At 40.4% G+C, this 27,662-nt stretch overlaps 3 protein-coding genes across 6 annotated transcripts in view; all 3 read right to left on the bottom strand.

Annotated features, from left to right (window-relative positions):
* lats2 (large tumor suppressor kinase 2) overlaps window positions 1–7,781 on the bottom strand; it is a 31,251-nt gene extending 23,470 nt beyond the window's left edge. The window contains exon 1 of one of the 2 annotated variants that reach the window (XM_023336763.1): window positions 7,337–7,781. The gene's annotated coding sequence lies outside the window, so the exon portion shown is untranslated. Of the gene's footprint in view, window positions 1–4,039; window positions 5,144–7,336 lie in introns of those variants that run through there. The other variant, XM_023336764.1, reaches the window with a different exon arrangement.
* A 5,461-nt stretch (window positions 7,782–13,242) lies between these two features.
* LOC111609226 lies at window positions 13,243–18,463 on the bottom strand. 2 transcript variants are annotated; one of them, XM_023336432.1, is made up of 2 exons: window positions 18,188–18,463; window positions 13,243–15,839 (listed from the first exon to the last, which is right to left on the bottom strand). In XM_023336432.1, the coding sequence occupies exons 1-2, from the start codon at window positions 18,363–18,365 to the stop codon at window positions 14,491–14,493; spliced, it is 1,527 nt and encodes a 508-aa protein (XP_023192200.1). In that variant the 5' UTR covers window positions 18,366–18,463; the 3' UTR covers window positions 13,243–14,490. The 2 variants fall into 2 exon arrangements, with proteins under 2 accessions (XP_023192200.1, XP_023192201.1); XM_023336433.1 differs by having other exon boundaries at window positions 13,243–15,767.
* Window positions 18,464–19,471: 1,008 nt separating this feature from the next.
* Window positions 19,472–27,584, bottom strand: ska3 (spindle and kinetochore associated complex subunit 3). Of its 2 annotated transcripts, none has more exons than XM_023336553.1 (11): window positions 27,349–27,584; window positions 27,182–27,243; window positions 25,517–25,688; window positions 24,953–25,379; window positions 24,035–24,090; window positions 23,495–23,688; window positions 23,207–23,410; window positions 21,590–21,766; window positions 21,403–21,476; window positions 20,087–20,223; window positions 19,472–19,864 (listed from the first exon to the last, which is right to left on the bottom strand). In XM_023336553.1, exons 1-11 carry the CDS (start codon window positions 27,464–27,466, stop codon window positions 19,707–19,709), a joined length of 1,779 nt encoding a protein of 592 aa, XP_023192321.1. In that variant the 5' UTR covers window positions 27,467–27,584; the 3' UTR covers window positions 19,472–19,706. The 2 variants fall into 2 exon arrangements, with proteins under 2 accessions (XP_023192321.1, XP_023192323.1); XM_023336555.1 differs by having other exon boundaries at window positions 21,403–21,464.
* Window positions 27,585–27,662: the final 78 nt, after the last annotated feature.

Here is a 27,662-nt window from a genome sequence, read left to right as displayed (position 1 = left end):
GGCCCTCCCAGAGCAGACCCCTTTTGGCTGTTCTGCTCTACGGCGTTTATGGACATTAAACACCACCTGACGGCCTTATCTGAAGAAAAAACATACTCTGGATTCTGCCACTACAGTGTTACTCCTCCGGAGCGGTTGGGATGACATGTGGAAGGGCTGCACGTGTTTCTGTCCAGGGGCCTCACGTTAGCAAAGAGGTGAAATACTTGCAATGCAAGAATTAAGAGAACTCATTTCTGCATAAACAGCAGATGGAGCAACAGATCTTGAAGCAACTTGCTCTCTAACTCATGATCACCCAGTTTACATTATTGTAAAACTTTCATGTTCTAACAATTTAATAACAAAACGTCCCAAAATATGAATCAGCCTGTTAGAACTGTATAAAAATATCTTCAGTTATAAAACAGTATCTGTTTGGGGCGATACGCCTAAACAGAAGCAGTTACATTTGTTGTAACCTAAGAATATTGCACCATCTGCAAAACACGGTAGTGGCAGAATCATGAACAGGTCATGTTCTGCTGCCAATCAAGAAGGGTTACTACCCTTCGTTTGTTTAATCTGAAACTAATAAACAGCTGCATGGTTGAAACTTAGACAGAACAGAAGAAAAAACTTCATGATGGCTAAAAATATTTTCTGGCTGCCTTAATAGATATTAAATTCTGTCAGTACCAGAAAAGGATTCCTCTTCTAACTATATAAAATCAGCAGTAGCTTCACGGCAGGTCTACAGTGTTCTGTTATGCTAACTTTGCAAAGAACCACACATGGTTCTAAGAGTAATTCTGCAATAAACATAACCACCCGACTGTGCTCTATAACATTACACTCCAATAAAGATTGAAGGGAAAAAATAGCATTACTCTGAGCTTTAAGAGCCACAGCCAGCTGTTTTACAGCCAGTCCATTTTACATTGGACTCCCTGGTTAGCACCACTCTGAATGAGGTACCAAACTTACAGTGCATGCACAATTATTAACCCCTTAGCTGTCATCCTAAAGTCAATGGGTCCATGAGGACACCGGTGTCATCATGACAGATAAGGGGTTGATGCAAGGGAGTGTTTTGATCATTTTTAAGCATATTTTCTAACTTGGTTGAAGATAAATGCTTGGTGGATTTTAGCATAGCAGGTGATGTGCATCTGTATAGCGATGGAGGGTGGGGCCAAAGGGGATCAACACCCTACATCAAGGGGTGCATAATTAGTAGGCGCCTTCTTTTCTTTAGACAAAATGGGCTAAAAGTTTCTCAAAGGGATGGAGGACTCTTGAAATTGCTAAGAATGGGGTGTGATCACAGAACCATCAAACATTTTGCTGCAAATAGTCGACGAGGGTCCCAAGAAATGTGTTGAGAAAGAAAGACCCAAAATATCTGCCAAGGAAATGAGAAGAATCAAGACTTAAGTTGATGATGACAACCAGAAAGTCATCATCTTTCATCTCTGTCTCATTCCATAATTGCAACTTAAGTGGAATAACTAGAAAATCTTCAGAGTTCAGAAACATGGCCATGGTACGGAAGGCTGAAATCCCAACGCCTCTGAACAGGACACTTAAACTGAATGGGCTAGACTGGGCCAAGAAGTATTTGACTGATTTTTCAAAGGTTTTATGGGTGAGAGTGACTCTTAACGGACTAGATGGATGGCCTTTGGGTGGATCAGAAACTAGAGCTCTACTTTGAGTCAGACGCCTGCAAGGTGGAGGTGGGGTATTGCTATAGGCTAGCATTTTTAAAGACGAGTTAGTAGGAGACTTTCAAGTTGAAGATGGACTCAAAATCAACTCCCAAACATACTACCAGGCTTTAGCAATACTTTCTTCAAGCAATGGAACGGGAAAATGTCAACATCTTTCAAAAAGACAATGATTTTTATGTCGGACAACCCCAACCCCATCCCTCCCCTGACCTGAACCCAATTGAGAACTTGTGGGCTGTTCAAAGAAGAAAGGCCAAAAGTTCCTTCATGGTGACAGATTTAGCAAAAACTCAATATCAATGCCTCCACTTACTAGGCTTAGGAGTTATTACTTTCACACTGGGAAAAGTTGGTTTGGATAGCTATTGTTAACCTGATAAAGGAATGAATTTGAAAGCTGCACTTTCGCATTTACTCGAGTCATTTTAAAATAAAAATACTTTATTTTCAACATGTATTTGATAAGAATTCAGAAGTGGAATAAGCCTTGTAAAGCGATGCTGGAATGGGTTATTATTATCATGATGGACTGATCAGTGTGATTTGGGTCTGAATACGGGACATGTTTCATCAGCCAAACTTTTGTGTTCAAGGAAATCATCTAAAGCTAATGAGCTTCACTTAAAGTGATTCAACTATCCCATACAGCTTTGCTTTTGTTAAATTTAATACCTCTCTTTTCTTCGGGATTCACTTGGCTGAGTTTCACATCAATGATCTCCTCCAGCCCTCTAGCTGACAGATTGGTTTCCCAAACGCCAAACTGATTTATCTCAGACAAAAGAGAAAGTCCTGGATAAAAAAAATCCCCCTCTGGCAGCATCGCAGACACATTCATGATACTAGTTTTAATGGGTTTTGCTCTGTCTGAAGATGGCTGACAGGTGGAGCAGTCAAAGAATTTTATCTGACTATTATGCTGACATGTGGGAATAAATGATGAGCCGGAGGTATTTCCACAGGCAGAACGGAGACTTCCCGCATCAAGACATTCTTGTTTCTCAACATTTGAATAATCACAAGGATTAGATCAAGATGGTGGAAATCCTCAACATTTAAGAGGCCAGTAATAATAAATGCTCATATTGGGGTTTATTAAAGTGTTTAAGCTGTAAAACCACCACTTCATTACTTTGACCATTTTTAAAAACAACCAAAAGAAAACCTATGCATAAATGGGTGATGAAATACCAGTTTATTAACACTTAATAATGTATACTCTAACACAAGATGGAGTACATTAAACCTTACCAGACTCATGTCTTAGTTTATTATGCAGATTTCAGATCAGGTGATTATACATCAGTCGTGTCTCTCCTGTATGTTCCAATTGTGAAACAATATGAGTATCACGTTGCCTGACAGGTTTGAAGGAACTATATGAACATGTCCCAGCTGGTTTCTGGCATCCTGTGAACAGACTTAGATCAGCTCTAATTCCTATCTACACCACTTGAACTTGTCCAATGACTGGATAATCCTACATTTAATGGAGATCCCTTAAAGCAATCTGAACTTTGGTTCCATTATTTGGTTTGTAAAAGTTCAAATATTTGCAGTTTTGCTCCTCTGTTTAGAATCTTAACCAAACCATCTTTATGAACCATGTTGTTTCCAATGGAGACCCAGACTTAAGACAGTCCAAAGTCTGCTTTTTTTTTAACAATTTGTGGTCAATATGTTAAAAGCAATAAAATATTGTAATATTATAGCTATAAAATGCATTTGTGGGAAACTTCTTATCATATTTAATTTCTTCTTTATATATTTATCCACAACTGGTACTTCTCTAGACTTTTTAAAACATCATAGGAATCCTCCCTATAAGTTTTTTTTTAATTAATCATAAAGCAATGCAAGTTTTATTACCTTCTTCATCCAAGTACATCACCACCAAACTACATGACATTCTTAAAAAAAAAATTCTACTCTTGATAAATGTCTGCATTTAGGGCGATTTAAGATGAAATAAAATTAAAAAAGCTTTAAAGTTGAAAATTAGTTATTTTTAATTCTTCAGTGGAGAGTTGGGGTGCTAAGTGAGCAAAAGCAGAACTACTTTCGACAATCATGTATTTGTGGAAGGATTGAAATTGTTGATCACGGTACTCCTGGTAAAGTAAAAGAAAACAAAAGCCTTTAATTAAACTAACAAGTGAAAATAATGACAAATCCATCTTATGTATTTTTTTGCACTTAAAAAGATAAGATTGTGACATTTCCAAACTTACTGAAATGACTCGAGCAAAAACAGATGAAAATGAGTTTATTTTAAATAAATACTGGTATTATTCTAATTCATCTTTAATTTCTATTATTACTTTTACCTGTATTCATTTTTTATGACAGCAGTGTTTCCCAACCCTGGTCCTTAAGGCACACCGTCCTGCATGCTTTAGATGCTTCCCTGCTTTAACACACCTGATTCAGATGAACAGATAAATAAATAACGTTACCTCAGTGTAACATCAGATCGGGACATTTGAAACAGGAACTCTGAGGCTGTGGTAAAACGGTTTCTGCGGTGTCCTAAACCGTAAAGAAACTCCACGCTGCGATAATGTCCACAGACACACGGAAAATATTATTCCTTTTTATAAATATATCAGCCATACTGCCACTGCCTGGAGCAACAACCCTAGCAGATGCAGCGGTCAAACATAAAAAGCTCCAGAGTACATACCCACCCCTTCTTCTCCGCCTCCCTAGCAGTCTACATCCCTCTGGGCCGTTTCTGAGAAGGACACTGCCCTCACTGTTTGCACAGATAAACTCTGGACAAACAAACAAAAAAAACATTTTCTTTTGATTAGTTTTTTTTTTCTGCCTTCGCCGAATGGCCGGGTGGTGGAGTAATCTGGGGCTAAGTGGTATAAATGCCCCCCCGCCACGACTCTCTCCCTCCCAATCTCCAGGATCTCTTGTCTCCATTCCTGCGATGCTTTAAGTGCCGTGTCCGAGCGATGAGCGTTCCATTCCACAAGTAAAATACCACGCCGCAACCATGGGACCTCCTGTGTTGCTGACCAAAATACAGACCCTCAAACTTAGCAAAGAGCGAAAAACACAAACGGACGACTTAAACCTGGATGCAGGTGAGAGGGAAAAGAAAAATATCCACAAGCAAAGAACAAAACAAAAAAACATTACATGCAGGCATATTTTCACATTTAATGCAGACATCCCAAAGCTCATCGTCACATAAAATGATACCTCGAGTCTTTTTTCAAATAATTACAGTAACATAGTGACAACTCTTTTTTTTTTTAAACAACAAGACCACAAAACAAACTCCCCATGACTCCACTTTTGTTGCAGTTTACATAGTTGCCACTAGGTGTCAATGTTAGTCAAAGAGCATTGGCTGAAAATTAGGGGTGTCAAACTCCAGTCCTCCAGGGCCAACGTCCTGCAGTTTTTAGATGTGCCACAGGTACAAAACACTGGAATGAAATGGCTTAATTACCTCCTTCTTGTGTAGATCAGTTCTCCAGAGCCTTAATGACCTAATTATTCTATTTGGATATGGTGCAGCAGAGGCACATCTAAAAGTTGCAGGACAGCGGCCCTTGAGGACTGGAGTTTGACACCTGTGCTGTAAATGGTTAAAACTCACAAAGCTAAAAGAAGTGGATGTCTTAAGTTTTGGTGTATTGACGCAGTCCAAAAAAAAGACAAAAACTGCAGTCTCAGTCCAAATATTCAAGAACCTGCATGGCTGTCAAAAATATTAAAACAAGATCATTTCCAGGATCTCTGCTTCTGTTGCATTGTGGGATGTGAAGAAGACAGAAACAACCAGAGAACCAAGCAGAGCAGACAGATGTGGACACATCGTGTTCATCTCACGATAAAAACACTGAGAATTAAACCAACGTTGTGGTTCTCAAGTTGTGGTGTAAGAGCCACTGGTGGTACTTGGGTCATCATCAGAACTTAAATCTAGCAATCAATTCGCTCTGGTCCAGATCTACTTGGAACTTTTTAACAAATACACCCAGTAGCAAAGCTAGATGAAGCTAGCGATTCAAGCTAATAGCGCATTTCTTTGCATTTGGTACATTTAAACGATGGAGCAACATGCTCACTAAAGGAGGTTGGTGCAGTTTGTATATGTGTTGTTGGGTGACAAATATAATAAAATATAAAAAATTAACTATTTTAAAAGGTAGCCATGATGGATTTTGAAGTTGGGGTCAGCAAAAAAATAAATAAATAAAAAAAATTCTTAAGCTGCTCCCCCCGCAACCTGACCCCGGATAAGCGGAAGAAAATAGATGGCTGGGAAAATTTTTTTTAAAAATGGCCGCATCTCCTCACATGGAATTCTGGGTTCATCAGATTATTTTTAAAACTTTAAACTTGGATAAATAAAAGAAAAACAGCATCTTGCGACCTGTCATGCAGTGAGAAAGTCTGTTTTTGTGAAAACGGTAACAAGAGATGCATCAATCTGCCTGTTAAGAGATTGGATTGGACCAAGTGTCCCTCCAATGGCGTTGACACACGACTGCCATTCTAAAAATATAAACAAAACAACCACCAAGACGTACGCTGAAATAAGTAAAAGTTTGATGTTTTTTGGGGGGAAAAAATCACATCCACAAAGAAAAGAAAAAGTATGTGGCAGGTTGAACCTCAAACCAAACATCAGTACATGCCAGGAAAAGTCTAATTGTTATGATAAAAGATGCACCAAACTGGCAAAGTCAGTTATAATACTATTGCTTTCAAATGCAGTTATTACAGGGATGGTAACTGTATAAAAAAAAAAGAAGCTTGAGAGCCAGGAGGGACTGATTGATTGTTTCAGTCCCAATTTCACAATACACATCTGAGCAGAGGCAGCCTCAGCCTCCGTATGTAAACACTGAAGAGCTCAGTGATTCCTGTGGATGCTCTCTGACAGGCTACCTGTAAACCTCAGAGGAAGCTGCTGCAGAGGCACTCTACTGCTGCTCAGCTCCAACAAGTACAGATGTGACCCGACCCAGCTCCATTAAACACAAACACAACATGTCTGAGTGGGAGAAGACTACACAATACAACTACTGGCTCAAAAAAAGCAACAAAAAATAAATTACAATTAAGTGAGGTTATTTTAATCCAGTGAGGTGTCATGTTCATTGGAAGGTAGCATTAAGTTAAAGCTGAACAGTGATTGAAGGAAGATTTGATATTCAACATTTTTGCATATCGATTCACTTTAGTGTTACTAAACAAGTAGATTGTTCACAAAAACTGTTTATACTTTATTGTAATCTCTACATTTGACTTTTTCATTTTAAAAAGAAAAAAAAAAATAGGTGGGTTTTGTGGGGGTTGTTTCTTGCCTTCGGTACCCTAGATACGAAAGGTTTTAGGAAGCCCCGTAGCCTTCTCCACTGTACCCCAGGCAGGGCTGGAGGGGGAAGAGAGGGGGCTGAGCGAAGCAACACATTCCAGCACTGGAAAAAAAATGGAGGCTGTTCTGGTAGCCCCCGAACAGGCTTAAAACCCACTGAAAACACGTTTTACTTTCTTAAACCGTACCACATCCTCAACGAAGGCATTACTTTAGCAACGAGTCGCGAAATATGTCACACCACCACTCCCCTTCCCTGAAAAAGTAACTCTCAACTTACCATGTGATAGAAGGAATAAGAAAAAAGTCAAGACTCGGGGGTAAATTCCGTTCAAAGTCGACTTCTGAAGGCGGCTAAGTGCGAACACGGAGCGGAGGAGGTCGGCGAAGACGGAGCAGCGGGCTAAATGTGATGAAACGAGCCTCCATTTTCTGCCTAGACTCCAGGCAGGATCAGAAATGCAGCACAAAGTTGGACACTCGCTGCATTGTTAACATTCCACAGGTCACGTGACGGACCAACGCACGTCAGCACCGGAGCACAGATCTTGTATTAGGAGAAACATTCACTCCGCCTATAATTTGCCGTCGTTAAATGGCAATCCTTCAGCCAGACACGGCGTAGTGATATTTGAACATACAAAGGTTTTAAACAACGAATAATAATAATAATAAAAGGGAAATGTAATAAAATGTGAGTAGATAGTTCGGTGAAGATATTTCTACTTATTTTTAACAGATTTGGTTTTCTACTGTGTTCTGTTTCAGATTTTCATATATATATATTTCACATGTACTTTGGAATTGCTAAAATAAAATAAATACATTCAATTTTTCTACATTGGCGTAGAAAAATGATCATTTTGGGAGTTTAAAAAACACAAAACCTTATTTTTAAATGAATTACTGGAATGAATTTTAACTTGAACTTGGATTAAAATGTACACTTTTATAACCGTGTCTATTTTAAGACTATTTTGTCTGTCAGACAATCTGTATCAGCAGCTGCCGTTAGCATAGCATATGCACTATATTATGCAATTGCTTAACAGAATAATATTAGCAGGACAGAAGTGGGAGTCTGAAGGTTTCTCTAATGAACGCCTCTATTTCATTTTAAATTAACCGTTAGAGTTGGCCTTCTTCATTTTTTCCTATCTGACCGCACATCCTCAAGGTGGAGCCTCCGCAAGCATTTGTTTTCTCTTTCATAAATTAAAAGAAATCCATACATTACTCAGTCACTCCACTTCGGCCACAGAGGGAACATTTACCTATCTGTCAGAGACAACAGGACACTGAGAAATCCACGCCTCTTGAGCATATTTTTGTTTCACCAAACACAAAAGAGGCGCACAAACGCACTTCTAAAATAAAAACGCAGTTTTGAAAAGGCATATGCAGAATTGTGCCAAACTTTAATTTTCAGTCACGGAGGCCGCATCAGAGGAGTCAGGGTGAAACTTTAAACTTCAACAAGGAAGCGCATACAGTCAGTACAGAAAGGGTACAGCAGGAACATGTTCAACTTGATTGGAAAAGCTCCTTTTATTTTGAAACTAGCTCATCAGGAAATAATGGTGTTTCTAGAAACCATAACCCCCCCCCTTTACAGAAACTGAATGAAAACTGGTCTTACAAGTATATGACAGACTTCCCCCAGTATCTCCCTCTTGAGCAGACCGCTCGAGGTGCACAGATGTACATTCTGAGCCCAAAACTGCTTCTGCCTACGAACTACCACCTGCTGAAACTCAGTAGCTGGAGTGAGTCAGCCAGAGAGGCCCCAGCATCCATCCATCCACCCATCCATCTTCTGGTCACCCTTTGTCCCTAATGGGGTCGGGAGGGTTGCTGGTGCCCATCTCCAGCTACGTTCCGGGCGGGAGGCGGGGTACACCCTGGACAGGTCGCCAGTCTGTCGCAGGGCAAAGGCCCCAGCATCGGGTGAAAAATCTTTCCAAATCCATTTTAAAGCCTGAACAAAAGAATGAAACCTGCTCTAATCCTGGATTTCTAGACGTTTTCCAACAAGAATGACCAAAGATAAACGCGGTGTCTAGTCAACCAAGAGGATTACGCACACATTGCGTCAGTGGACAACAACAAGCAATGCAATTTAAGAATGGATGCCAAAGTTGAGCAAATATTTAAAAAGGGTACAAAGCCAGCTATCTGTAGAAAACAGAATGATCTGCAACGTCTTCACAAACTAAGGCACAAGAAATGCAAAAGTTTTTTTTTTTTTTTTAATATTAGGTGCCATGAAGAGCAGGTCTTCATACCACATGTCTCAACTGAACTACTCAACAGTAACTAATGTGTGTGGCCCGAACCAGCTAATTATTAGCTAACGCTGTGGCTAAAACCTTTGAAAATTAATTTCACATGCATTCCCTGCTGAAGTTCATGTGTTTGGCAGAAGAAGAAGAAAAAAATGCTTTTTCCTCATCAAAATATCCTTTGTCAAATTATACCACAAAAAAAACATACAGCTAAATAAAACAAGACAATAAAATTGCCATCTCGATATCTGGGGAGACAATTTACATAAAAGAAAGGACGACATTTAATTTACTTGTTTAATGCAGTCTGACTGCAGGGATTACAGTATGGACAACACATTTCAAAGCTGAGTGCTTTGTTCTGCTCCCTAATTACAGTGTATAACAAAAGCAACTCAGATATAATAAAAAAATGTCCCTCATTACCGTCGCAGGACTCAAATACGCAACTTTACCAACAGCCTTAAAATAGTGTCACCGTTAAAAGCTTATGTTCTGGTCTAGCTTAACTTCTGCAAAGGAGGACTGTCCCAAAAAAAAAAAAAAAGTCCTTTCAGAGTTGCACTGAAAATGCTCAAAGGAAGCTAAAAAAAAACAAAAAGTTGCCTTGAAGAAGTTTTCATACCCCTTAAAGCTGCGGTATTTCACTTTCAGAAAAGTTTTTTGCATTTATTTAAATTGTCACTATGTCATGAAAAAAAATTAGAAATCAAGCTCTTCCGTCTTCTTCCAGCGCTAACCTGCAGAAATAAACCACTGCCAGAAACGACCAATCAGAACCACCAGAAGTGTCGCTGCGCTGTCAATCATGTCGCAGCGCTGTCAATCATGCCTGCGAATGTGCCGTCATGCTACAGCGTCTTCCCAACAGTGGAGCCTGTCACAAATGCTAAGGCTAGTTAGCATGGCCACTGAAAACGGTGGATAAACAGTTTTCCTGGAGCTGTGAGTGCTTCCTCCGCTTTAGCACACTTAGCAGCGCGTTCACGAGCATGACTGACAGCGCCAACACGCTCTCCCCCTGGCTCTGATTGGTTGTTTTTGACCGGAAATAGTGCTATTTCCGGTCAAAATAACACTAGGCTAGACTCTAGATAACACTACACTCCACATTTTTTTACAGAATGTCTCATGTCACAACATTGTGAGTTTTTAAAAATGAGCAAAAATTTAAATAAAATACACTTTTTCTTTTTCAAATAACAGTTACATACCGCAGCTTTAAAGTAGTTTCCAACCTAATGACAAGAAAAATACCAGATTAAAAAAAAAAAGACAGGTAATTTTAGTGTCATTCTGTTGTGGAAATTCAATGCACTTATTCCATGACAAACAAACAAAAACAACAACAACACCTGCATTTGTAATTAAATCCGTTTTTGTAGGAGAATCTGTTGATGGGACGACTACTACCGTTTCACTCCACAAACTCACCCTCTGTGAAAACAGTTAGGAGAAGGAAGTCACTGTTTGAAAGAAGCAACAAGAAATATAAAATACAATGTAACGGTACAAAATATGAACACTTTTGAAAGGCACTGTAGGTCAGAGGGTGATTTTAGTTTGTGCCCATCATTCCTAGAGGGACGTTCTCCGTAGTTACAAAACTGACCTGCCATTACCGGTAAAAATGCTGAGATAAGCACATCTAGACACAGGAACAACATCAGCTGAGGCTACACTTTTCCAAAGGACCACACACATGCTGGACATTAAAGTGTGTTGTAAATCTGCACCGAGTTCTCTGTTCTTTTCCAGTGTTGCACACAATAAGGCGATAACCATGTGGTCTAACCGATACACGTTAGTCTCTGCAGTAGCGAGTGACTACGACAAGTCGTCTATGAAAACCTTGATGGAAGATATCGTGGCTTCACCGCACTCACACAAACATCTAAAGCAAGGTGAAAAGGGAGCAGTTGCATTTCATCCTGTTACTTGATACTAAAATGACATCGATACTTTTATAGTTAGGAGCGTAAATCGTTTCACACTCGTGACAATTCGTTATAAAATACATTTTTCAATTAAAGCTACTTAGTAAAACCTGGAATTAAACGCCACCTCCATCACAAATAGTCGTGTGAAATGTGTCAGTGTCAGCTTTAACAAATTGATCTCGAGACGAACACAAGAGGTGGAAGACTAAAAGCAAAATATAGAGTAAAGACTTGCTGTGTTTAGTTAAAAAAAATTTTTTTTAAGTGTTTGCAATGCAGAATATGAATCGTTAATTTTCAGTTGTGCTCCTCGTGGAGTAAAACTGGAAGCTAATATTAGCTGGCTAAATAGCTGGACTTTGTAATGTTTCTCTGGGCTAGTAGCAATTTTACTTTCAATGAACGTTTTTGGACCAATCAGGAGACAGCTCTTAAAGCTAGAAATTAGTGATCGGGTCCAAAATCTGAACCTTCAGAGACACATAAAGACAGTTACAAAGTCAGTCTTCTATCAACCCAAAGAACCTTTCTTGGATTAAAGGACTAATGATCAAGAGAAATTCATCCACATGTGAACGATTACCGGCCCGTCGCTCTGACCCCGGTGATCATGAAGTGCTTTGAGAGGATTCTTCTGAGGTACATCAGAGACTTCATCCCCGCACACCTGGACAGCCTTCAGTTCGCCTACAGAGCGAACCGGTCAACAGAGGATGCTGTCTCCATCACTCTGCACACAGCCCTGACCCATCTGCAGCATCCCAACACCTACGTCAGGATGCTATTTGTAGACTTCAGCTCAGCATTTAACACCGTCATCCCAGACAAGCTGGTGCTGAAGCTACTCGAGGTGGGGCTGCCCGCTTCACTGTGCCACTGGATCAGAGACTTCCTCACCAACAGGCCTCAGGTGGTGAGAATAAGTGGCTCAACATCGTCCCCACTGGTCCTCAACACAGGCACGCCGCAGGGCTGTGTGCTCAGCCCAGCTCTCTTCACCCTGTTTACACACGACTGCGTGGCCATCCACCCCACCAACACAGTCGTGAAGTACGCGGACGACACAACAGTAGTGGGTCTCATTTCAGACAACAACGAGACCCACTACAGAGAGCAGATTCTGCAGCTCACTCAGTGGTGTTCAGCCAACAACTTGGTGCTGAACACAGGGAAGACCAAGGAGGTCATTGTGGATTACAGAAGGTCCAGGAGGACGGATCACACTCCCCTTCTCATAGATGGAGAAGTGGTGGAACGTGTGGATAACATCAAGTTCCTGGGCCTCCACATCACTTCTGACCTCTCCTGGAACACAAACACCTCCCACCTGGTGAAGAAAGCACAACAAAGGCTCTTCTTCCTCAGGAAACTGAGACGGGCTGGACTTTCCTCACGGCTGCTCGTGAACTTTTACAGGGCGATGATCGAGAGCATCCTCTGCCTCAACATGACTGTGTGGTATGGTAGCTGCACAGCACTGGAGAGGAAACAACTGACACGGGTGGTGAGAACAGCACAAGGCATTGTGGGATGCCCCCTCCCAGACCTGGACTCCATTTACACAGACCGGGTCAAGAAGAGAGCTGGATCCATAGCCATGGATTCCAGCCACCCGGGCCACAGACTGTTTGTGCCGCTGCCATCAGGCAAGCGGTACAGGAATATACGGACTACAACAAACAGACTGAGAAACAGTTTCTTCCCCACAGCCGTCAGAGCCATTACTCCCTGCCGCCCCCCCCTCCCACACATATCATAACCTCGCAGTTACACATACATATCCCCCACCCCCACACAGCCATATTGTTCTGCACTTTGCACTGTCACATTATCTGTACTTTGCCATAATTGGACCTGCTGCTACTTCTTTGGTGTGGTTGAGTGCCTTTAGTTAATTTAGTTGTATATATTGTTATTATTATTATTGTGTGTTTGCTTATTTATACTGTATATATTTGACCTTTTGCACGGGAGCTGCAATGGAAATTTCGTTGAATTCTGTTCAATGACAATAAATGCTATCTATCTATTTTTAGTTGAACTGATGAGTGAAAGTGTCTTTAGGCTCGCCACAATAAGCAATAAATCAAGCTCAATAATTTGCAATTGCATGATTGTTTTTCTCGTGTCTCTTTCTACGTCATAATCCATTTTATTTGTTGTTTCTGTAGTTCTGTTCGTTTATTTTGGATATTTAAAATGTCTTCTAGTTCCGGTGTAAAACGTTCATTAGAATTGACAGTCTTTTCATCTTTGACAAGTGTGCTCGCATTATTATGTCTTTGCTTTTACATTGCGCAAAAATGATCTCATAACAACATTATTATTGCTTAACGCAATAACTTCTGGGACAATTTATTGTCGAGCAAAATGTGTTATTGTAAAACGCCTACGTGTCCTAACAGGTCTGCATAAAAACCCTCAGCCCAGCTCTAAAGTCCCTACACTGGCTCCCTGTAGCTTAGACAGTAGACTTTAAGATACTGTTGTCAGTTATGAATCATTCAATGTATTAGCACCAAAACACATCTGTTGTTGTGTCAACCTTCAAGACCATTCAAGTCTTCTGGCTTAAGTCTACTCTGATGAAAATCTTGATTAATAATAATTGGAAAAGCGTAGATCATCTGAGGTCTTTACAGCAATTTTTAAGACAATGATTTCTCATGATGACATTTGAAAAAATGTAATACTTTCACCACGTAAAGCACCTTGCATTACCTTGTGGCTGAAATGTGCTACACAAAAAAAGTTGACTTGTGTTCCTTTCATAACGGTTTTCTCTAGTTTTCATCGTGTCACTTTCATAAGAGCCAACTGTGCGTCTTGTAAACAAAAACAAATAGTGGTGATGTGCCAAAACAGGGAATGAAGGGATGACTTCACTCCTGGCTCCGCCCACTCCTGAGCCTTCTGTGGCATTTTATTAAAGGGACTTTAAACAGTATGAAATGTATGAAAGTGGCACCGTTTGAAAAACAAGACCCATGTGGACCACCTCTACTCGCCAAACCAAAGGTTGCATTCCTCGACTTAACATGTCAGCAATTGTTAGTGCCACGTTCAAGAATAGTGTTTTTAATCAAGAGTGACTGAATTGGGATTTGGTGAAAATAAATGTAATTTTCCTACTAGACACGTGACAGGAAGTCTGAAACAGTAAAAAGTTAGGAGAGCAGCTTTTAGTGGTGCATTGCTTTCTGTACGAGTCACTCAAGCGGAGCAGCAGAGATACACAGGTTGTTTAAGGCACAAGCGACTTGCACAATCTTATCAAAGGTTGAGAGGTTGGACGTGCGCTCGCAGGCGGTGCTGAAGGGGCTCTCGACGGGTCCTGTGAGCATGGTGTACCTCTGCTTCACCATGGAGATCACCCGCTCCACGTGCCTCTGCACGACCACCGTCTCGGACGCGGCGTCGGGCCCCGGCGAGCCCTCCGATCTCGCGCGAGCTTCACCTTTGCCGGCGATTTGGAGCAGAGCTCCGCGGGCGGCCACGGAGTCCGCGATGTCCAGGTCGCGGCAGGCCAGCACGACGTCGCCTGGGAGAAGCTTGCACAGAAACCCGCAACGCTCGGCCAGGCTCCTGTCGCTGATGCTTCCAGGCGCGCCCCGCGACACGAAAGTCACGACGCCTTGCGGAGCCACGCCGATCAGATACTTTAGCGAGCCGTGACTCTGTGCCATTCCCTCGGCGCGAGGAAGGGTCGTCTCTCGTTGTCCGTGCTCCGTTACCGTCGAAGCCGGCTCCTCGAGGGGTACAGTGAAGCAGTCTACGATGACGGCGCAGTCCGGGTGGCTTGCGCGCAAAGCAGTGGGCAGGTTTTTTCGGAGCTCCGCTCTGGACGGCCAGAAGACGGCGGTCGGCACCAGAGTAGAGGACATGATGTTGACCATGCGGTGTACCGTTTTGGCCACCGTGCCGACTTTCACCCCGAAGCGGTAGCCCAGGTCTTGATTGCGGAGGTCCAGCCGCAGGCGCATGAGGGTCAGCAGGAGCTGCTGGAACTTTGACAGCTTCGTGTTTTTCATCCCGTCCATGTGCGGCGCCAGCAGCCACATCACGGTCTCTAAGACGAAGTAGTTGGGCAAACCGGTGTAGAACTTGACCTTTTCCGCGTCGTTCCTAAAAGCGTTCTCAGACAAAGCCATTTTCTCCACAGACTCCCTGAGCGCCCGGTTCTCCTTCTTCAGCGCTTTCAAGATGTCGTCGAAGTTTACGGATATTTCGGACATCTGGGCAAACTTTCCTTTCTTCCTGTCTTTCGCGGAGGCTTCGTCGTGCTCCTCGTCTTCATCGGTGCTGAAGGAAGAAGGCCTGCTTTTTTCCACAGCAGCCTCCGGCGCCTCCTGTTTGTGACGCCGGCCTTGGCTCGACCCGTCCACCGCAGAGCTGCCCTGGCCCTGGAGGAACAACAGAGCATTGGCGGCTTCGACCCGTGCCTCCTGCTTGTCCAGGATCTCCAAGGCACCTGGCTCCTTCATGTCTGGGAAGAAGGGAACTGGTGTGAACACAGAAGGAACATAATCGGGCGAATGTGGATTCTTGACTTGTTTACCTGGATGTGGACAGTCAGAAGATAGTTAAAAGGTTACAAAAAAATGCCTTCCACATTTGTAAGGAAACTCTATTAAAAATTTTTTTTTAGAAAAACATCTTTAATTGCTTTAATATAAATCTGCACTAAAAATGCATCTTTCTGCTAGAATAAGAGTTTTTAAAAGGGGAGTATTATGTATTTTCCAGGTATATAATGACATTTTTTAAAGCATAATCAAATAACAATGTTACCTTCAGTTGTTATGAAAGTGCTACATATCAGCATTTTCATAACCCTCATATATTTACTTATTTCTTTTAAGTCAAATGTGACTTAAAAGAAATTTTACTTCCTATCTTAACACCTTGAAATTGGGTCTCTGTCTCTTTAAAAACTCCTGCTCTTGGTGAAACTCCACCCTCGGGAAGTCATCACAACATCCTTCCTCTATTAACCCTTTAACAACGTTTTTACCAATGTTTCACCGAGAAGACGCTCGTACAAAGAGCTCAGCACATGCTCTTTGCTAATTGCTGCTGGCTAGTCTGAAGGAGCTGAGTGGGGGAGTCGTGAGGGACGCCTGCTCTGTAATGTGGAAGCTTGGAACAGGCAGCTCCGAGGAGGAGCTTGGTCTCGAAGGGGGTGCTAGGTCCAACCAGACATTTTGCACAGCTGAATGGTTACCATGGAGATTAACGGATTTCTCAAACACGCATGGAAGAATCAAGGCAACACTCCAAATGTTTTTGATGGGGGAATAACATTATAACATGATGTAAAGCTGAAAAAAAGTTGATTTTATATCATACTGCTGCTTTACAGAAGGTTCTATAGTAACATCAATCATGCAGGCAATGGTCCGTACATGTCATAACTCCCATATGGGACCAAGTTGAATATGTTAACTGTGTAATATAAAGCTCAAAAAAGTCAATTTTACATAATCCTGCCCCTTTAATTGTTTTTTTTATACAATTTAGAAGCCAGATCATTGTCCTATAAAGAAAAAAAGAGCAGCTGAACAGCAGTACCCCCCATCCCCCCTGCCTTTTTCTTTAGCAGAGCTGCTAAAGGCTATTTCAACCCCTGCTCTGCTGAGGGTGCTTTATAACTGCATGGTATGCACACTGCAAAGAGGCAAGAGACCAAACACTTCCCTAGGGGAATTAAAACATCCCAGAAATTCATTGGACTCCACAAGCTCATCCTGGTAGGAATCTTTTACAGACGCTGCCTCTGCAAAGAAGCGTGAAGCATAGCTCTCTCATCAGTTGTTCTCTCTGCTGCCACCTGGGAGGCGACTCAATACCAGCAAACACTTTCAGCTCTGTCAGCTCTCTCAACATGGCTATTACCTTAAGCAATACTAATTGTTGGTGTCCCATTTTTGATATTCAACAGAATAATTATTGTCCAAGTCTTTAAACAGCAAAATAAATAACTGTTTTCAGTTAAACGAGTTAAAAATCAATAATGCACAATAATGTCATTCATTTTCTGTTGGATTAAAAACTTTGTCCACCAAAAGAACCTGCAACATATTTTCTTTCTAAAAATATGTTCCTCAGAAAATAAGTAATTGGAGAAATGCTGTCACAAGACAGACTATCAGAAAGAGCAGGAACTTCTTAAGGAGACAGAGGCCCAATTTCAAGGCAAACTGCAAAGTTGGGGTTCTTTTAAGTCATGTTTGATATATACAGCATTTTTTATAACAACTGCAGGTAACAAAATTACTTAATTGTTCTATTAAATGGCACCATCTGCCCAGAAAATGCATAATACCGCCGCTTTAAAAGTGGAAAATTTGTGTTTGTAGATTATTCTTGCTTTGGACATTTTAGATCAGCTGTCATTAATTCAGTTACATTTTGTAATACAATTTGATTTTTCCTTTTCTGAAACTTTTTTTTTATAACATTGTTAAAAAAATCACTGCAGTGTTCTAAATATAAAATGAAAATAGTTATGTTTCATATAGATTCGTATATTTGAAATGTTTTGAACACAATTGGAACGTCATACTGCAACAAAAAAAAAAAAAAAAAAAAAAGAAAAAGAAAAAGTGAAACGCATTGTTTTTATATCACTGAAGACCAGGCCTCAAAAATTAAACTCAATGAAATTTAAAAGTGAAATCCTCTGTAAACTACTTGGACTATACGCAGAGCGTAACCCGAACTTTTTCCTCTCTACTGTTTGTAAACAAGCCCTGTGAAGGTCTTCCTCTTCCCCTGTGCTAACTTCTGTATCTCACACTGTAAGCTAGCAGCCATCATCACAACGTAAAGAGTGTCAAAACCCTCGGATAAAACTCCCATTCCCAGTTTCTTCCCCCCCCCCTAAGAGTCGAGCTGCGTCCGTACCTGAGATGAAGTGGGTACTACACAACCGGCTGCCGTCGTTCGGTACCCAGCCCGCTCGGTTCACCGCAGCCACCCAGCGCTGCTTCCTCTCTGGGTCCCGTGGGAAGCGGTAGAACGACAGTCTGGTGCCGGGCGTCCGTCGGTTCTTACAACCTGCCACCACACATGTGTGAACCATAGTAAGGCCACGGCGAGGCGAGGAGGTGGCCGCCGCTGCCCGCTTTGACTCCCAAAATGGTGACCGACCGGAGGATGCGTAGCAAAAAGAAAACTACAGTTCCGTTAACGGCGTTAGTTTGCAGTCCTCGATCTGATTGGATAATCCCAGGGCGACGTCACTGCAACTCGATCTCGACTCGTGCGCAGCAGTCCACACACGCGCCATAATTTGCTGAATTTATTGTTTTCCTAGAGAGATTTTACAAGTCAATTTGTAAGAGTGGAACTTTTTCGGTTTGATGATCAAACACGCTTTTTACATTCTGATTTATGACGTTTTTAGAAAAGCAAAAAAAATGTTAAATAAACTCATCTATTTTATGTGGTTTTGGGAAAATATAGTTACGCAAATACGAACTGAACAGTTTGTATTTCCCAAACTCTATATCGAAGAACTATCACAACTAGATTAGTATTAGTATTCTCTCTCTTGTAGCGGCTCTTTTATAGCAGGCTAAAAATGCGGATGAAATGCATTTAACTTTTACAAACGGAATCATTTAATGTGTATGACTACTTTGGAAGAGATACAGATGTATGGTCATCTGGACCATTTAATTATTTGTTTGCTGCACTTTTTTGTCTCCTTACACCAGAAGCCTTTCATCAAGAATACATCGCTGGAGATTATACAACATACTGGCAGGAAGGCCACCGAATATTCCCTATTTATCACACCCCAAACAAAACCGAAACTTTATTTTTTTTGTAATTAACTTGGCTATGAAAATATGAAATATAAAACATATGAAAATATAAAATCTTTAAAAATCCCCAAACATTTAAAAAGTGTTGGCTTTTTAAGTCTTCTTCTCTGAATCAGAGTAATAAATCTGCAGGAGTAAACGTCCAGAATCTAATTTACTTTGTTCACTGTGAGGTTTGGGAATGAAAGCTAAAGTTTTATAAACTCACAAAAAGAGTTGTATGTTCACTGCCACTAATTAAAATAAAATAAAATAAAAACATTAAAATATGGATCTCTAGTTTATGTTTGCTATTTTTAATCCATTATTTGTGATAATCCATATTTCTATTATCAGTCAAAGGAGCTCATACAGGTGAAATAACAATAAGCAGCATATATTTATTAAACATTTAATCATCCAACTGAAGCGTACTCATCATGAATACATCTATTTACAAAAAAAAAAGATGTGCAAAAAGCTACTAAACCTGCAATTTCTGGCCGTTTGGGACTTCACTTCTGAGTGTCGGTCTTTTCTATACTGTAGTGAACAGAAGTTGTTATATCCTCAGTAAGGATTACACCATCAGCTGAACCAGCGCCTCGCCGTTTTTAGTTGCCTGTTATCAGTTTGTACACGGCGGCTTCCAGAACCCCATCCACCTGCTTCAGCCTCTGGAGCTCCGTCAGACACAGGACGTACACAGGAGCCTTGGTTCCCACACTGATGATCCTCCTCAGGTCGTCCATCGTGAATTCCTTCGTTTCTCCTGCACAGGGCGCCAAAGAAAACGGCGTGACGCGGGGAAAAGGACGCCTCGTTTCGCTTTCCTAAAACTATAGCTTGCAGCTAATATAAAAAGGTGGTTAGCATCTGTATTCGTGGGGTTTTTAGGCTTCACTGGCTGACAACTATGCGGCCATTTTGACTTCTAAGTTTGTTTCATTTCCAAATTAAAACACGTGGGCGATATGTTTTCTTTCCTGCTCACCATGGCGTTGTGCCGTAAATCTGTTGATGTTTTGGACAGCCTGGTTAAGGTTGCCGAGAGTCATCAGCCTCAGGTAGGACGGCAAAGTCTGAAACTCGCTCTGTGAAACCAAAGTGAGACCCTTTGCAGGAGGAGCACTAGACGAAAGAAATAAAGAAATCGTCAGAAACTAGTAGCTTAAAAAGAAAAACAAACATCTGCCAACACTGTCACAATGAAATAAAACACACAAGACTATCGGGGAAGAAAAAAGACCCTCAAGGAATGCTATTTCTATATTTTCTAAGAGTTTCAGGTGATATTTGCACCTATATTTGTATTATATTTAGCACCTGAATAGAATTGCAGCTAGATAATTAGCAGCATTGCAATATATAGAATAGAATAGAAGTACTTTATTCATCCCAGCAGGGAAATTACTTCGCAGTTACAGCATAGAGACAAGACAATAACAACTACCACTGAGTAGTAGTAGTAGATAAAATAAAAAATAAAATATAAACTGCTATAAATTGTAAAAATATAAAATGCTGTTAATATAAAAAGCAACTTAAGAGCAGTCCTTGCAAAGATAAAAAAAAAATGCAGATATGCATATGTAAATATATGTATAGATATATTTATCCTCGATACCGAGAGGATAATGTTGGAAAGAGAAGACATTAATATGCGTTGAATAAACAAACAATGAAGCAAATTTAACAATGGGTATATTTAAATAAAAGCAACCTTATTTAAAATGTTAATTTGTTTTAAAAACTGCCAGATGTAGAGGAAGGAGCAAATGAGGGGGATGAGTCTGCAGTCTGACATCCGTCTTCCTCAGTCAGAAGCCTCTTCAGATTTGAATCTACACTGACTGCTAAGAGATGTTTCCTGACCACAGCATTAACCTCCACAGTCTATCAAGATACTTGGATGTTATGACAGCATTTATCTTTTCCCTTGGGGTTAAATAAAGAATTTTTTTAAAATTTAATTCACATCTGTGTAAAAAAAAAGTGTAAAATTGATTATTACGTACTTTTTAATTCATAAACAAAACAACTTCAAGTGACTTGCAGTTCATTTGTCATGCAGTTGTTGTTTTTTTTTTTGCTGCACCAAGATATTTCAGATACCAAAAGCAATGAACCAAAGAAAACTGCAGCAAATCCAAAATCAGATTTTCAAATGATGAGCTCATTTACTAAGAAAGAAAAGCTACCCAAATGAAAAAGCAACCTGCGTTCCTTTGCTAAAATCCTGAATTCACTGTAATCACTTAAACAGAACTTGTTTGACAAAAAAAACCAGCAACAACTCTTAAGCAGTACCTGTGTTTTTCTGAGCTGACAGATGAGGCAATATGTGCAGAGGCAGATTTCTTTCTCTGAACCTGCGAAACAAGCTGCAAAATGAAACTAAAGTAGGTTAAGAAGACTCAATTTATCATCCAATAAATTTACTAAAAGAAAAAAAGAACAGCCTGTCAATCTTAGCAGAAAACGAAGCGACTCCTACTTTACATATATCCTGTGTGACCGAGCTGAGGTCTGGCATCTCGGGGGTGCTGGGCTCCTGGTAGCTCATCCTGATGCGAGGCGTTCCAAAGCTGAACTCCTGGGTGGGTCCGTCCAGGTCCGGTCTGTTCACGCCCGCGTCCTCTCCCACCTGCTGCGTCAGCATCCGGCCACTGTTCTGCAGGTCGGCACCGGCAAAAAAAAGCAGACGAGTTCACTTCTGTTCAAGACGTTCCGTTGGTTAAGCTTGAATGCAATTTATAATTTTTTTTTTTTTTTTTTGCATGTTGAGTGATATAATACATGACTTAATAGAGTTCTGTTCAGCTGGCTTTCGAACACGAAGGCGGTCACTGGTCGTTTTTGTGCAAGACCGATGGCGCACAGTCGCAACACAAAGTAGCACATATTTAGAAAATAGAAGAAAAATGGTGTACTCCCCTTCTTCCCCCACAAACAAAAAGCATCATGTGAATTTGTATCCACAAAACCATCCTTTGATATCCTCAAATAAAATCTAGTGCAAGCAAATTGCCTTCAGGATGAGCCTAACTACTAAACAAATAAAATGAAGTAATAATGTTCATTCCATCAACTAAAAACAAATAATAATCCTCTATCAAAGTATAAAAATATCATGAAAGGGTTTTGAGTGGCCCTGTCAAAGTTCAGATCCAGACCTTATTGGCAAAATTTTGCAACTGGACCAGTCACAACAACAAATTTTGCTGGAAGATAAATTGTCCCAGAAATTATTGTGGTAAATGGTAATATTGTCATTTTGAAACCATTTTCAAATAATACAATAAACATAATGGCATAATAGTACAAGTAAAAAAAAAAAAACAAAATACTGAAAAATCAATCAAACTTTAATCTCTAATTATCTGACACTGGAACCAGAAAACATTTTAAATATACAACATAAAACAAGCAAAACGACAATAATTAAAATTGATTACGAAGTCTCTGTAATCAAAATTGCATTTAAAAAAATAATAGTCATTCAGCTTAGACAGGGAAAACAGGCAAAAGTGGCAGGAAGTGCAGACAAACTTCCTACTGGTGTTAAATGTTTGTTTCTCAAAATGGCGGCCTTTCAACTACATTTTAAGGTGTCAAATTAGGAAGTTAAAATTCTTTTAAGTCATGTTTGATATATAAATAGCATTTTTATAACAAATGAAGGTAATGTAGTTACTTGATTGTGCTACAAAATGGCACCATGTGCCCGGAAAACAGATAATACTGCCCCTTTAAGAATGCGCGGACACCCTGCTCATCATCAGAAGATATTTCTAGCGTTATTCAGTTGACTTTACTTGTCGAGCTTTAGGTGCTTCTTCCTGAACAGAGCCACTGTGAAGTCGATCGATCTCTTTGTGGATTGTTGTCCAAATGGAAATGGTTGTGCTCATTTAAACTGATTTTGCTTAGTGGCAACACTTGCAAAACTGCTCCATTTATTCAGAATATGATTGAGTAAATTTACATAGAAAACTAGTTTATCTTTATGCTTTATCTCTCACTCTATAAAGCAACAAAATGACTTGCTGCTCTAACGGCAATGACACTTTTTTGATAGCCTATTGAGTAAACATTATTATTCAGGTCTTACGGTCTGAAGGGAATTGCCCAAAAATGACTCCAAGTTGGGCATCTCTGGTATCTCCTTTTCCTCCACGCCAAAGAAGTTCACTTCTGGCACATCGTTCTCCCGGGCGGGGTTGGACTCGCTCCCTCCGTTACAGGGAGACGTTTGAAGCTTGAAGATGTTACTATCCCCGTCACCCTGCAAGCTGATTGGCTCAGTCTGTGCTGTCTGGAAACATTACAATAACAAAAAATGTAAAAAATACAATCAAAAACTGAGTGAAGGTAAAAGAAGCATGAAATATTCTTATACCTTCTTGCCGCTGACCAGGCGGTTCACGTATGGAGTTTCAAACGCAGGCACCTCAGGGGTTGGTGACAGGTTTCCATGGCGACAGGGGGACTCTGGGTCTCTTGTTTCTTGTGACGGTAGGTGACCGTTTGGCTTTTTTATCTTGAAGCCTGGCGTGCAAACTACAGGCGGTTCCGGAGACTCTAAATTGTCAACTGAACACAAAAAGAGATAACATCATAAGTAAGGCTGCAGCTATTGATTATTTTAATAATTGATCCTATCAATCATTCTGACGATTAATCGAATAAAAAAACCCAAAAAAACAATTGCCACATTCCGCAGATTTTTAATTCACCTTTTTATTTAAGTCTTTTTTTTAAATACAATATTAGAACGATTTTAGAAGATACAAATAAACACAATTTTTATTCATTTTTAAATAAGAAAATAAGCAATTTAATTCCCTAAAATGTAACAAGAGCACAACAGGGCTTCGTTAATCTGAAACGTCTAACAGAGAATAACAGCAGCAGTGAAGCACAGAGGAAACTTCCATACCTTTAGTCTGCAAACTCTCCATCACCTCGTTAATTGATGGGAAATCTGGTGAAGGTCTGTAGAGGAAAAACACACATGTAGCACCGAAACTAATACAGTGACGTTGAAAATATCACTCCTGCATTTAATACTATATACTTAATAGTAATTTCACATGGTAGACCAAGACAAATTAGTGCATAGTTGTGCAAAGAATTTCATTCAAAATGTCAACATGCTCTGTGAGGCGGAAGCTCGGTAACTGCAGCTCTGAGGAGGAGTTTCGTCCTCGAAGGCGGGGCTAGGTCCACCCGGGTGTTTTGAACAGCTGAATGGTTGCCACGGGAGATTAATGGATTTCTCAAATATGCATGAAAGAATCAAGGCAATATGTGTTTTTTGATGAGGGGATAACATTATGACATGATGTAAAGCTCAAAAATGTAAATTTTGCAGAATGTAAAATGGGGCAGTATAGTACTGCATCATTTGAAGGGGCAATATTATGACATCAGACTAGCCATTAGCAGTTAGCAAACACCTGGTGGAACCGCTCAGCGCATTATAGGAGCCACTTCTCAGAGCAATGCTGGTAAAAACGTTATTAAAGAGTTAATAGAGGAGCCATGCTGTGATCACGTCCTTTCAGAAAGAGCAGGAGCTTTTAAAGAGACAGAGGCCCAATTTTAAGGCGTCAAATTAGGAAGTTAAAATTCTTTTAATTCTTTTAAATCATGTTTAAAATATATTTATCATGTTTGATATATATATATATATATATATAGCATTTTTATAACAAATGAAGGTAACATAGTTACTTGATTGTGCTACAAAATGGCACTATGTGCCCAGAAAACACATAATACTGCCCCTTTAAGAATGCGCGGACACCCTGCTCATCATCAGAAGATATTTCTAGCGTTATTCAGTTGACTTTACTTGTCAAGCTGTAGGTGCTTCTTGCTTAACAGAGCCACGGTGAAGTCATTGTTCAGACACATCGTGTGCTCTGAGAGGCCGAAATCACGCATCTGGGGCGTCTGCAGGTCATCGTCTTCCATCCGCAGCGCACATTTAGGAGTCATGGCCAGAGGTGGTGGCGCGGGCGTACGGAGCGAGGGCTGCGGAAGGTTTAACTCTGGCATGGGAGGAACTTCGGCGCACCACTCTGCTCCACCCAGAGCTCTCTTCATCTGTAACTCAGAGAGACCGAAATCGGAGAGCTTAGGGGTTCGCAACAAGTCGGCGAAGGGACCCGCCGCTTTTGGAGGCGACGTGGAGTTCGTCCGCTCATCCTCCTCCTGGCCTTCGTCTTCTTCGGTTGCTAAGCTGGTTTCATCCTCTTCTGCTTCTTGATCGTTTGGGTCTGATGGAGGGGGGGGGGGGGGGGGGGGGGGGGGAAGTAAAGTGTCAATTCAAGTCAAGAGAATCTTACTGGTGTTTCTCCAGATTTGAAACATTTCAAAGGCACAATGAAGGAATGAGATTTTAATCAAAGCTTACCGTTTGGAGTTTCTGCCTCAGATGGAGCTTGGTAACCATATTTTTCCAGGTGTGTCCTGATTGTGTGGATGTCTTTAGAGACCCTCTGCTCCATCACTCTACAGGCCTCAATGAAGCCTCTAACCTCCTCCTCTCGTTGTTTTTGCTCTGCCAACTCTCCTTGTAGCTGCGCCTAAACAAGCACAGAGCAGCAGAAGGCCCACTGATTTTCATAAATGTTATCCTCCAGGCTGATGACTGTCTCCTGCATTCATCTAAATATATTCTGTGCAAAAGCAATATGCTTAAAAAGACAGAATTATGAATGAAGAAGAAAAAAAACTCCACAATCCCAAATTCTTAAGGTTGAGAGGACATTTTGGCTCATAAAACATAAAAATACAAAACTATTATAATTCAACAAGTTTATAAAGATAGCTTGATGTGTAAGGAAATTGGTAAAATACTGATCCAATGCAATAAGTATATTAATAAATAAATGTTTAAAAAACTAATATTCACCATAAGAAGCTCTAACTTTTAAATGTCGGCACTAACATTGAAACATTTTATTCATTCGGCTTCATTAAAGTTCTGTTATGTCAAATAGGAAAATTAAAGGCTATGCAAACAATAAAGAAATATTAGACTGTCAAGAATTACACTTTCCAATAAGTCTTGATGTGTTAAATGTCAGTTTTACCCAACATAAGAGATGTGTGTTTTTTTTTTTTTTTTTAATTGCCTGGCCTCTATGCTGTTAAGATTTTTTTTAAAGATTTTCTTAACTTTGGAAAGAAATTTTATAGTAATGGTGATTTCCCTGTTATTTTTGTGCATTTTAATTTCAAACAAAGGAAGATAACAGTTCAGGCACATACACCTTGGCAACTGAAACAATTTACAAGATGTTTGCCCTCCACGTAATTATAGACTTTTATACGACTACTTGTCAGGAAAAATGAAAGATAGAAAAAAAAAACATATTAGTAACCAAGAGCCTCCGTAGCCACTAAAAGAAATGAATGTCCTGTTGCCTTGAAGATAAACAATCTCCTCCAGTTTTTCAATAAGAATTCTTCGTTCAACATGAACTTACATGTAATATATTACAACTTGAGCTTAATTTTCCTGCTTGACTTTTTAATGGAAAATATGAATTTGCAGAAAAGACTTGTTTACTGAAGTGTGCTGAACGGACTCTATAACTATGAAACCATTCTATTCTCTTCACCTTAAATGAAAATGGAGATGAAGGAAAATGCAAACTACATGTAGTAAAAGAAACACGGGTTTTAGTGAAGCTAATTATGTTTGACGGCATTTAAATTCGTAGTATATGTCTTTGTCAAACTATAGATACTTTAACTAACTAGTAGCATTTTGCTTCTTGCAGATAAAGTGGTTTGAGAAAGTAGGTTATTCCTGGCTGTCTTTTTCGGTTTTTTGCCACACATATATATTCAGAACATCAAATACATTTTTCTACCAAACAAAGAAAAACTAACTGTACATAGACAATGTATTATTTCTTTTATCAAGCGAAAAAAAAAAACATATATTAGCACAGCTACGGTGCACGTAGCTACACAAAACAAACGTTAGTGGCGTAGGATGCTGAGCTGGTGTTACAGATCTGTTGGTTAAAGCCGAGACTCGGGCAGGTGCATCATGCTCCAGGTGTACCTTGAGACTGCTAACATCGCTGTTCACTTCATGATATGCTCGCATCGCTCGGACGGCTGTGTCTAAAACGAAACAAACCAATATTGACATGTATGTACATACGAGATACATCGGAACATGTTTAGGAGTAAGAACAGAGCAGCAAAGCTTGTTGCTCCCTCTCTCACCGCTGTCACCATCCTCGTTTTTTCGGCCCTCAAAAGCTTGCTGTAGTTTCTCGGTTTCTGCCTCTAAAGTCACCGCCATCTTCCTTAGCTTGGAGAAAAAGTCTCGGGTAGACTCCATCTTGAAACAGGAGTCCAAAGCTACTAAAAGGGATTAAAGCAAAACGTGAAAAATCCGAAAGTGTGGACGACTCGTTTGTTTACCAGCTCTATCGCTGCTAGAAAACAACTTTTCGATTTTGGCGCCTCTTCCGGCTAAAGCGGAAGTGCTTTCTTCTTCTTTTACTAAATGTGTTTGTTTCCCCGTGTTCGCCCCC

Source organism: Xiphophorus maculatus, chromosome 7 (assembly GCF_002775205.1).
Source record: "Xiphophorus maculatus strain JP 163 A chromosome 7, X_maculatus-5.0-male, whole genome shotgun sequence".
In the NCBI taxonomy this organism is placed as follows: Eukaryota; Metazoa; Chordata; class Actinopteri; order Cyprinodontiformes; family Poeciliidae; genus Xiphophorus; species Xiphophorus maculatus.
The sequence above is the reverse complement of the archived record's forward strand: the minus strand, read 5'-3'. Positions and strand labels throughout refer to the sequence as shown.